The 12,426-nt window shown below is 46.9% G+C and overlaps 1 protein-coding gene across 1 annotated transcript; it reads right to left on the bottom strand.

Moving 5' to 3' along the window:
• Window positions 1-5,566: 5,566 nt before the first annotated feature.
• On the bottom strand, window positions 5,567-6,618 carry TRIM52 (tripartite motif containing 52). Its single transcript, XM_060146402.1, has one exon. It carries the CDS (start codon window positions 6,545-6,547, stop codon window positions 5,567-5,569), a length of 981 nt encoding a protein of 326 aa, XP_060002385.1. The 5' UTR covers window positions 6,548-6,618.
• Window positions 6,619-12,426: the final 5,808 nt, after the last annotated feature.

The following is a 12,426-nucleotide window of genomic DNA, read 5'->3' as shown; positions in this document are numbered from 1 at the left end:
GGATCAGTTCTTCGTGCCAAGACTAATCATGCGGTCCAGGGTCAGAAGGATAGTAAGTGAGGCTAACAAGTGTCTGATAAATTGGGAAAGAAAAAAATTAGGAGTCAGTGCAACAGTGACCTCCATAAAGATGAAGGGCAGGTATAACTGGAGTGTGTTTAACTGCACTAGAATGCTAAGAGCTAAGGTCATGGTGCAATTGGAGTTCAGGATTTCAGATGTGTAGCAAGTCTGTGTGAAGATGAGGTGCAGGGTACAGCCACAGGAGTAGAGAGGAGCAAGTTTAAACAGTCTGTCTTGTGATACAGCAGTCAACAGCTGAACCTAGTAGGGAAGACATTCAATAAGCAGATGAGCGTCTGGTGCATGTAGATATATATCAGTTTTTCTCAATGTTTTTGTAACCCACACCTTTACTTTCCATATACCTTAACATCTCACATTCTCTCTCCCTCAGTGTTATTTAAAATTTCAAAATTAAGTTTCATGATTAAAATTAATCAAAGCAATGGTAATTTTGGAAGGCAAAAATTTATTCAGATGATGTAATAACCATGTCACTATTAAGCCTTAACTTTTCTTTCCTGGATGGTGTAGAAGATGCAACAAAACACAAGCTGCTTTGACAACACTCTTGCAGTGTTTTCTCCCACAGTTAGTTATACCAAAAAAAAAAAAGCTTTTAAGATATAAGGAGAAAATGGAATAACGAATGGATTAAAGTCTGAAAGTTTCTAGTCAAAACAATCAGACTTTGAGTTCCACAAACTCCTCCTGAAGTTTTTCCAGTGAGGATTGAACATCAGTGTGAAACATTCTTCCCAAAAGCTACCGCAGGTAGGTTTCAAGAACAAGGTCAAGAACACATCACCCAAAATAGTTTTAGATTCCCTTCCTTCCTTCCTTTCCCTTCCTTCCTTCTCTCTTTCTTCCTTTCCTGGAAATAACATTCATGTATCCCATTCTCTAAAGATTGGCCAAGAAAATTAAGACATTTTAAGCATGAGTTTGCTATCTGTAGCTAGATTTTTGGCAAGTACTTAAAGTATTTCGTAATGAGCAGTGATGTTGGTGTTTGCCCCCTGACATTTCAGGGTCAATGTATTTTAAGCCTCAACGTGTTAAATTATGCTTGAAGTTTTAATTTTTGAAGTTTTTTTTTTTTTGCGGTACGCGGGCCTCTCACTGTTGTGGCCTCTCCCGTTGCGGAGCACAGGCTCCGGACGCGCAGGCTCAGCGTCCATGGCGCACGGGCCCAGCCACTCCGCGGCATGTGGGATCTTCCCGGACCAGGGCACGAGCCCGTGTCCCCTGCATCGGCAGGCGGACTCCCAACCACTGCGCCACCAGGGAAGCTCAATTTTTGAAGTTTTAAAGTACAGATTCTTTATCACAGGTGTCCCAAAATCAGTTCTGTCCATAAATTCAGCTGAACGAAGTTCTTTGACAACCAAGGAACCTCAGTATATGACAGAAAACACTCAACAGCATTCAGATCTTCGAAAACCAAGGCAAACTGGGATCAAATGTACTATTTTTCACAACAGTTATGCTGACAGCAAGGTTTAAGATTTCCAGTAGATTATGGGCAGACTGATGGAAGTCGATGCTTGATGGTGACTGCTGCAGTACATCTTTCTTTCTTTCTTTCAAAATAAATTTATTTATTTATGGCTGTGTTGGGTCTTTGTTGCTGTGCAGGGCCTTCTCTAGTTGCGGTGAGCGGGGGCTACTCTTCTTCATTGTGGTGTGCAGGTTTCTCACTGCAGTGGCTTCTCTTGTTGCAGAGCACAGGCTCTAGGCACACGGGCTTCAGTAGTTGTGGCATGCGGGCTCAGTAGTTGTGGTTCATGGGCTCTAGAGCGCAGGCTCAGTAGTTGTGGCGCACGGGCTTAGTTGCTCTGCAGCATGTGGGATCTCCCTGGACCAGGGCTCGAACCCGTGTTCCCTGCATTGGCAGGCGGCTTCTTAGCCACTGCGCCACCAGGGAAGCCCTGCAGTACATCTTGAATGCCAGTTTTCTTGAATTTTTGACAAAGACCCATATCTAAAACATGTCATTGCTGTAGCACTACCAACATATACTCCTATAATTTTTTTCTTCCAAGTTCATTTCATACAACTTCAAAAATATTGTCTTTAGTGCTCGCTTAGTGAAAATAGCACATCCACAGTTTTTAAAGCCTTATTCTGAACATAAACAAAGCACAATTTTCTTCATCAGTAGATTAATCTCAACTAATAGCAAAGAAGGATGAGCTGTTTTTTTTAAAACCTGACGTTTGATATGCTCAGTCAATGAATTCAGAGTTCAGATGCAGAAATCGATGAAGAAATTCTGGAATTCCTCAATTTCCTCTCAAAGTTGTGGCAGCATTCGGAATGCAAGGTTTCACAAGTTTCTCCATTTTTTTCTCCTTTGCAATTAAAAGGGCTATTTAATAGTAAGCTTTCATTGCCTTTGAAGATTCCTGTTAATATTCCAATACTGTCCAGTCTTAAAACTGCAGAGAATTGTGCTCTGCAGAATACTGTTTTTAGTGGCATAACTTTAACAGTGTTTGGCATGTGTCACTGCCCAACACTTTCAGATAACTCAGCTGAAGAAGTTGACCCTGTCTTCTGCATAATACATGAATCCATACTTGATAAAAGCCTCAAAAAATTTTTGGCTGCCATCTTTAGCTACTTCAAAGGAGAAAACAGAAAAACAAGGAGTACTGATGATGGAAGCATCTGGTCCCTCTTGCAAAGCGATGAATGACTTTATCAGCGGCAGCTGGGTGGCAGGGCAATTACAGGCATCCAGTTATGCCTGAGCCTCAACAAGTGAAATCTTTGTTCATTTTCTTTTTATACACCCGTCTGCCGCCTAAAACCTGACACCATTTAATGGTGCCCTTGGTCAATCTAAATGATCTTATTTTCATAATCCTCTGATTCTAGCTTGAAGAGTTAAGACGAACTCTAACTCATGGGATGGACAAAATGGAAGATGTAAATAAGTAAACTTTTCAGAGCTAAAAAGCCTCTTCTTATACAAAATTAAACTTTAAGGAATAGCAGTATAAATGGCACCATATCCACAACAAACATCTCTGGGTATCCAACTAGTTATACACCCCACTGACAATAGGCCTTACGCTGAATGATTCTTGCTCCATCTTTGTATTCCCACCAGCCAAGGAGTTCTTTCCAATTTATTTCTTATATTATGAAAAATTAAATCTTTTTTTCTTTTTAACATTATAATACTAAATATGATTTTATAAATGATAACTCTCCCCATACCCTGCAATGCTGATATAATGTGTGAAGGGAGGGGGAGAGAATGCCTTTCTTTTCTATTCCTGAAAATCACTGACCTATTCCTTGAGTCTGTGAGTAACAACTCCTGACTCATAGCCCCTAAAGCTAAAAAAGCTTGATCACCTCCAAAGTAAGATTAAAATCTTGTTGAATTAGTAGCCGACAAGAGAGAATTTAACGTAACCAGAACTATATGGTGGCTAATGTATAGCATATTAAATAAACCATTATATAAAAATAGTTCTGGGCTTCCCTGGTGGCGCAGTGGTTGAGAGTCCGCCTGCCGATGCAGAGGATGCGTGTTCGTGCCCTGGTCCTGGAAGATCCCACATGCCGCAGAGCGGCTGGGCCCATGAGCCATGGACGCTGAGCCTGCGCGTCTGGAGCCTGTGCTCCGCAACGGGAGAGGCCACAACAGTAAGAGGCCCGCGTACCGCAAAAAAAAAAAAAGTTCCATATAATGCTAACTATTGTGAGAGTTTTGTATACTATGATTCTAAATCATGCTACTGTAAGGTGCATGTTTACCAATGAAAGGAAGTGGCAAAACTATAAACTGTATAAAGAATGAAGGACTATGTCAGTTAATATCAGTTTACACATAGCCTACATAATTTTTACGTCTTCAGTGTAACTCCTATGTTTGGTAACACCATCAACCTAAGTTCTGGTATATGTTTGAAAGTAAGTTTTATTTTTTAAAAAAATATTACATATTTTGAAAGGGATTATCTCCTATTTGTTTAACTTGGTTTTGCTGTTTATACTTACTAAGGTGCTTTATAAATAACTTCTGAGGTTTCAAATGAGTGTTAGCTGGTCTCCCCAGATGAAAAGACCACCTCTTTTCTCTTGTCTAAATTGGCTTTCAATTAAAATTTTGGTTTCAAAATCCTTTCTAGAGAATCCTAGCAGAGGAATGAAAGGTTACCTCCTCTCCTCAGCTTCAATGTACCAAAACCCAGAAATATAGGACATAGCTTCTTCTATAAGCAAACTTGATTATTACCCTGGGGGGAAAGCATGGTAGTAGGGTTTATTCTTAAATCATATTAATATGATGGAACTAGCAGTGGTTTGTAGTGAAGGTTTGAGTCTTAACTGTGCACTTGCCAATAGTTACTGTGAAATGGGGGGTGATGATATTATCTAATATGTAATGCCTGTAGGGCAGTGTTCTGTTTTGTGTTTTGAAACCAAGTATACACCTGTGTACATATAATTTAAAAGTTTCATAAAACAATACTTACTGTGCTCCCATGCACTCTGATATTTTCTCTTCTGTTTCATTTAAAAATAATGCTGGGCATAATCCATTTATTTTAAGACCCACTAATTGGTCAAAATCTATGGTTTGAAAGTCACTGCTGTAGAAGAACATGAGGAAATACATTTTATAAACTGTAAAGCACTACTAAGACGTGAGCAGTTGCTATTGATTATAAGACTTTTATGGACTTGAAGGCAACCTCTCCCTCCTTGGGTACTGCTAGGAGTCACATCCATCTAGGCTTCTTGACAGTATTCATGCTGTCATTGAGACAATTTTCTAATACTCAGATCAGGCCTAGAAAGCAAGGTATTAACCAAATCAGAACCCAAAGAAATGAAAGGAAACTAGAGGAAAGTCAAACTAAAGAAACATTTGTTCAGTGCTTTATGGTTTATAAAATACTTTCACATATATGATCTCTTTTAATCTTAACAAGCCTAAGGGAAAAGTAAAGCTAAGAGGTTGAGACTTGCCCAAGATTAGACAGTAAATTGCAGAGCTAGGTCATCTGATCCTAAATCCGTAACTTCTTCCACTCTGATAAAATACCAGGTAAGGAAAGTGATCAGGCCAAGAGGTTTATTCTGAACCATCAAAGATGTTTATGCCCTCTGCCTTTCTCTACAGGGAAAATGGGCCCTACTGAAGGTGGGAAAGTGACCCCAGACTTTGGGAGGGTGGGTGTGTCCAGTTGCTCTATTAGTCCAGGAATCACACCTGGATTTTTGGTCTAACCAGTATTAGTCCTCTGTTTTGATACTGCTTGTGCTGACGTCCTGAATGTCTGTTATCTACAAGTACTGTGGCTTTCCATTCCTATGTATTAAGGTCCCCGAGTCTTGGTCAGGTATAGACTCAGGACTCACATCAGAGGGAAATTAAGTACTGGGGGTGGGGTGGGGGGTCTGTCACTTATACCCCCTTATACTTCGGTAGATTGAAAGGGAGTAACAACAGTGGTCAGCTCCCAGTTACTGTCTTTTGTCAGTTTCCTCTGGAGAAGCCAGTCAGCCGCAGCCAATGTCTCCTTCGTCCACATATACCCATCTGTCTCCACCCTGTGCCCCATCTGTCACAGAAGAAGAGGCTCAACTGCCAAGTCCCCAGCTCCCCTGGTTTCTCCTCCACTCCCTTCAAATCCCCACATTCCCTCATGCCGCTCACCTGGTACTCATGAACCACTTCCTCCGTCGGCACCACGCTGTGCTGTTTTTGGCTCCTGGATTCTCGACACACCACACAGACGGCCTCTTTGTCCACCTCACAGAATAGTTTCAGAGCTTCTTGGTGTTTGGAGCAGATGCCCTGATCATTCCCCTGGCTCCCTCGATTAGGAGTGGGGCACATCTGGCGAATTATCTGGACCGTGTTGGCCAGCTGCAAGTTGAGACGAAAGCTGCGACGCGTAAAGCTCTTTTGGCATTGGGGGCAGATGAACTGCCGTGGAGGGGCCGGGGGAGGAGGCAGGTGAGTGTCCGGATACAGCTCTTGGTCGTCCTCATCGTGTTCTTCCAATATCTCCTCTTCTGGGTAGACGTCAGTTCTCAGGTCATGTCTCACGCCTCCTAGGTAATGGTCCGTATCCTCCTCTTCTTCCTCCTGGTCCCACACATAATCCACGTTGTCCCAATCCCTTACGCCACCGTCACCGTCCCAGAGTTCATCATCCTCTTGGTCCTGGCACAACTCCTCGTCAGCATTCCCCTGGTATAAAACCTCTCGAATGGAGTTGCCACATCCACCGATGGCCCCCACCGCCTCGCCGTCCTCCTCCCATTCACCTTCCTCTTCGTCCCTGACTTCCTTATCATCTTCCTTGCCCCACAGCTGCGTCACACTCCCTCGGCAGAAGTTATGCCCGCAGCCGATGGATACGGGATCCTTGAAGTAATCCAGGCAGACGGCACACACCGCTTCCTCCTGAAGGGTCTGCGAGGCGTTGGGAGCAGCGGCATAGCCAGCCATCTTAACGCGCTGCCGGTTCGTATGGATGCGTCCGCTCACAGCTGAGAAGCGGGGGACACACCTGCAGGCCTGCCTCCAAGCGACGCTGGTGATCCAAAGCTGTCCCCAACCCTGCTCTGCCTGCTCGGGCCCTCAGAGAAGCCTTGCGCCCCTCTCTCAGACTCTCCCCAGCTTTAAGCGCGAAAGCCCCAGGCCCGAACTCACAGCTGCCCTCGGAAGGCAGTGGGGGCGGAACCAGGCTGCGGCCCCCACCTCCCTTTGAGACTCAGCGTGCAAACTCGGATCCCTTCACGTTTCTCGCCTCCCTTCCAGTTTGCCTGACCTGGCGGCTTCCGCCTCAGAAGCCGGCGCTCCTCACCCCGCCAGAGGTGACCGAAAATGACGTAGGCGCGTTAACCCACACTCGGGAGGGGGCGGACTGGGCGGACGGAGGGCCACCTCTCTATGGTTTCCCCCGGAAACTGGAGACGCGACCCCCGGAAACCCCTGCAGCCCATCCAGCCGCCCCAGACAGGAAAGAGGGCCTGGTCAGAATGGGTGGAGGCGGCGAGAAAATCAGTTTAAGCCACTGAGCGCTCTAACCAGCCAGACGCAGAGGGTCCAACAGCCGCTCAGGAAAGCCCGTCCCCAGATGGACCCAAAAGGGTGGGGATTGCGGTGGCTGACCTGGGGTATTCTCGTGCACTTCCGGCCCCTCTACCCAGAGGCCTTTGTGGTAGGGAGGATTCTGTCTGCACTGCTGCAGCGCTCGAGGGCGTGGTCTGTAGCAACCTGGCGGGATCGAGCTCACTGCGCAGTTGGGTGGCGGTGAGATCAAAGAATCTCGCGTGAAGACTTGGGTGCTTCCAACTTTCCTCAGACCAATTCACCCCTTTCTTGCTGCCTGCCCTCAGCAGGCACCAGCTTCGCCTGTGGATCTTTTTACCTCCATTTATAATCCTTCCATTCACCATCCACTCACCATGCATGCATGCATCCACCCACCCAAATAACCATTCATTTTTCATCCATCCCTCTATCTCTCCATCCATCCATCATAGGCATGCATAACCCATCCATCCATTTATCCATCCATTTTCATCTATCCACATTATAGGAACAAAAAAATGAGTAAGGCATGATTGTTCCTTCAAGGAGTATAGAGTTATACGCGAGCGGTCATCCTTCACCCAACGTTCACAAGGTTTATTTTTTTCTTTTTTTAACTTGACCCTCAGTAAGAATTACATTGCAAGTACTGATCCAATACAGACTTGCACATATATGACAGAAACAAAATTGGGGGAAATTGTTCTTTTCCTTAGGGCGTTCAAGTCCCTCTGATATGTTCTGTTTTACTTCATTAAGATGCTGTTCAACACCCGTTGGAGTGATTGCACCCCTCAATAATTGGTCACTTTGGTTTGAGGAACTCCACCTGCCCTAATGGAAACTTCAACGAGCCCTGGATCCCTTCCTTTCCCTCTCTGGGCCCAAGCTTGGACTCTTAAGTCCCACAGAGCAAGAATGGTAAATGTGCTATTCAACATTATACACATAGCTCCTCTGTCATAGTGCTGAACATATAGCAGGCACTCCCTACATATCTGCTGAGTAAATAAATGGAACCCAACAAATTGCTACCATCAAGTCCTGCTGGTTTTTATCTCCTCAGATCTAGGTCTTCTCTATCTCTGTTCCTTCCAGCCTACATCTGACCCCATAGCTTCCAAATGGACAAGAAGTTTCCTGAAGGGTCACTTGGCCTCATTTTAAGTCCATCTTTCAGCCACCAGTACCATTCACCTGAGATGAAAGTCTGACACTCAAGCCAAGTTGTTGCCTCTATGTCTTTGGGCATGTTGTTCACTCACCTAGAAGGCTCTCACCTCACTGCTTCACTTGGATATAATCCCTAATTAACCTTCAAGTCTCTGCCCAGGCATAATCTCCTGAAGGAGACTTCCCTGAGGCTGGCACCAGGCTGTGTTCACATCCCAACTCTGTCACTCTCTGTATGACCTTGGATTAGTTTCTTAACATCCCTGTGCTTCAGTTTCCCTATCTGCAACATAAAGATGATAGTAGCACACACGTCATGGGTTGTTGTGAAGTTGGATTAATTGTAAAATGGTTTGAACAGTGCCCACTGCAGTTATCTTTTTATCCTCATCACCTGCCACTATATTCCTTTCCTGTAGTAGATAAGCCTTAGAAGAAACTCTCCCTTATCTCCTATTCTCTCCCACTTTGAGTAGGGTCAAGTGATTTGAACGCTGAGGGGAAAAATAATACGCCATCTGTCATCCTAGGTTTTTTTTTTTCTTCCTGGCCACAGTGCTCGGGATCTTAGTTCCCTGGCCAGGGATCAAACCCGTGCCCCCTGTAGTAGAAGCTCGGAGTCCTAACCACTGGACCACCGGGGAATTCCCTGTCATGCTAGTGGTTCTGAGAGCCTTTTGTCTGGAGAGGGAGGGAGTTGAAACCCAGGTCTGACCTGCCTAAGGTGGGACACCTATTGGTGGTGTTTGTTAGAAAACTAGCAAGTAAACTCCCATATACAATCTGGGAACCATCCTGGAGGTCATGACTGACCCTGAGAAGCCACGGGGAAAATGTGAGCCATGAGAACTGGAACTGAGTTTCAAGGCTGGAATACTTCCCCATCTCTGAATGCAGGTTCTCCCCTGCACATGGAAGCGGGTGGGCAAAGAGCTGGGGAGCAGACCAAGGGAAGAGGGGGCTGCTTATAAAAGTTTCTGCTTGCCCCAGGGAGCAGAGCCCCGGTGGGAAGGAGAGCTGGAGAAAGAGCAAGGGGGAATGGGTGGAAGAAGATGGTGAGAGAAGGCTTGTGGGATCATCCTGAAGGAACTGTCGAGACTTAAAAGGAACATAGAGTGGACACCCATTATCAAGAATACGTAGGTGAATAAAGACCTGTAAAGTTCAATACCTATTTTATCTTCTTTTTCCTCTGAATTACGTCTCCTCAAATCCGAGTGACAGCTGGGAGAGGGGCTTTGTTTAGATTCCCTCCAGCTGTGAGGCTTAGCTGTTATTTATCAGGGTATACGGGAGGCTTGGTTTTAAGCCCTCTTGCAAATTCCGCATCCTCGGCAACGAGGCACACTCTTCTATTCATAGGAAGACTGCTAGCCTTCTCCTGAACTCAGTTGGGAGCTGTGGGCTGTTGGAGTAGACCATTTGGCACACACAGGGCCTCAGGTGCCATTGTCCCAGGGGCACTGGGAAAACAGCTGCAGCGGAGGGCACTCAGGAACGAGGGCTCAGCAATGGTGGTGGCTGCCAGTGCGTTTTTCTCAGGACTCTGATTTCAGAAAATGTATCCGTGGAAACTTACATCAGCCTTTTCAGGCTGAAGAACCCCACACAACTGCAGATGATTAAATTCCAGTTTATGGTGAGGAGGCAGGTACTTGTCACACAGACACTGGGGACCACTTATCAGAGGTATCAGAGAGGCAGTCTAGCACGGGCTTGGTCACACAGGGGTTGGCAAATCTGGCCCTCGGTTTCTTTTTGTGAGGCCCAAGAGCAAGGAACAATTTTTAAATTTTAAAGGGGTTGTAAAAATAGAAAACAAAGGTGAATATTAGGACAGAGACTGTATGTGGCCACAAAAGTCCAAAATATCTACTATCTGACACTTTACAGGAAAAGTTTACTGACCCCTGTGCTAGGAGGCTGGAATGGAGGACCTCCAGAATGCCTTCTGATGTTACAATTCTGGCTTGTTTCTCCCCTCTGGGTTCAAGACGCGGGCTCGTCCCCAGCATCCTAGCACTCTCTCCTCCCAGTCAGATTCCAGAGGTCCTGGCTGGACAGAGTGAGTATGACCAGTGGGTCAGCCTTGCTTTTCCTTAAACTCAGGCCCAGCTTCTCCTCTGCCCCTGCTGCAGTGCAGATAGCTCTGGCTTCCTGGGTCTCTTCCCTGTCCTGGCTCTGTCACTGTGGAGCAAAGGTGCCTGGAGGGGCTAGGAAATTAGAGGAGAAAAAAACCACCAGCCCAGGGCTGGGCCTTCCGGTTGGCCTTTGTCGTATGTTCCCATCTGGCCAGGCCCTGGCTCCCTGGATACGTCCTGCATTATTCATCATGGTACTCATGGCAGGGATGGCCAGGTCTCCAGGGTTCTGGAAGGCCTTGGGGGAGGGCAGGCATGGCTGGGACAGTGAGGGTAACTGGGGGAGTGAGGCTGCATCGAAGATGGCTTGTAAGAAAGGCTTGCCATTCGGTGAGTTTGGATTCTAATGGCATTCACTGAATACCCATGATTCATTATTATTCATTCATGAAGTCCTTCATTCATTTGACACATAATCACAAAGCACCAGGCCACACTGAGCAGCCAGAGATTCTGCTCTGAATGTAGTGGCCCCTGAAAAGTTGTGGTTTGGGACAGGACTCCTGAGTTGAGTGGTCAGCATGTGAGATTTGTGCAAAGGGGGGTGCAGAGGATATCAGGGTGGCCTGAGGCCTTGAAGTCTGGACTCTGCCCACAGGGTGAGCGAGGGGTGGGTCTTCGGGTGGAGATCCCACAATTCTGAGCCCCAGCCAGCCCGGTCTGGCTGACAGAGGGAAGCAGTTCCCAGGAGAGGTCTGTGGCAGTACCCTCAGGACGCAAAGTCAGTGCCCTGCTGACAAGTTTCTCACCTGGTAGGGGTGGCTGAGGAAGGAACCCAGGAGAGAGGCCGGCATCCTGGCTGGTCCAGTTGGGCCCATAGCCCCGGACTTTGGTTGAAACCACTGACAAGCTGCTACTAAGCAGAGAAACAAAAATGAGGGTGGAGTAAAGCCTGGGTTAGGGGAAACGGCCATGCTCTCTGGGCCTGTTCCTTCCTCTGTGGAATCAGACTCAGGACCCCTAGGTTCACTTCCTACATGGCTGGCGGGTGCTAGTTGAAGCATCTGCCTTTGCTTCCGTTTTTGCAGGTGCACCAGACTTAGACCAATCTGTGTTGGGGAGGGGGTGGGAGGTAAGAGAGAGACACACTTGAGAGAGCTCACAGCCTGGACAGGAAGGACTCTAACGTGAGAGGCCTCAAGACCTCAGCAGAGGGGAGTCGCATGACGGGGTGGGGTAGTTAGTGAGAGTGTCAAATTATCAGGGGCTCCTAGAGATGCTTTAGGATCCCTCTAGGTCTTAAATCTCTTATTTTATTTTTATATACTTTTTGGTTCTTTCCCCTAAAATGTATTTTATGGTTCCACGGGCAAAACACTGAACTAGCCTCTAAGGGAAATATGATTAAAACAAAATAAAGTTGAAGTTGCTCAGTTGCCGAGGAGCTCATAACCCAGTTATGGAGCAGACACTTCCGGAACGTCAGGACGGTGGCGCCATTGGCAGCATAAAGGCTGGTAGGTTCTGCCTGGGGTGCGAAGTTGCGGTGCGGGCTGCTTCAGCAGGGAAGGGTTAGTAGGACTCAGGAAGGGGGAGGAAGGGCCCCCAGGCCAGGGTAGGCGTAGCGGCTGTCCCTTCACCTCAGGCACTTCCGTCTACCAGTCCCCTGGTCCCGGAGCTCCAGGTCTTCTTGCAGATGTCGTGTTCTGGTGAGAAGGCAGGAGGCCGAGTGGACAGAGGGTGAGGAAAGCCAGCAGGAAAAGGCTGTGAGGTGCAAAAACTAGGGTTTGCTGATGGATATCCAGGACAGATATTGACTGCTCGGCCTTTGCCCTCTGGTAGTTTCTAAACCAAGTGGCCAATGAGGCTAATGGAAGAGCGAAATGACTGTAGCCTTTGGGTGGCAGGTGCCTGGGGCCCTGCTACTGTCCTGTAGGGGCTGTTGTGGGACTGTTCCAGTCCATGGCCTCTCTGCCCCTTTTCCTCATCTGGAGGGATGGTCCTATAATCCCGCGGCCCCAGAGGTATTCAGGGTCC

The sequence above is a fragment of the Lagenorhynchus albirostris genome, chromosome 3, assembly GCF_949774975.1.
Source record: "Lagenorhynchus albirostris chromosome 3, mLagAlb1.1, whole genome shotgun sequence".
Lineage (NCBI taxonomy): Eukaryota > Metazoa > Chordata > Mammalia > Artiodactyla > Delphinidae > Lagenorhynchus > Lagenorhynchus albirostris.
This window is presented reverse-complemented; position numbering and strand designations above follow the sequence as displayed.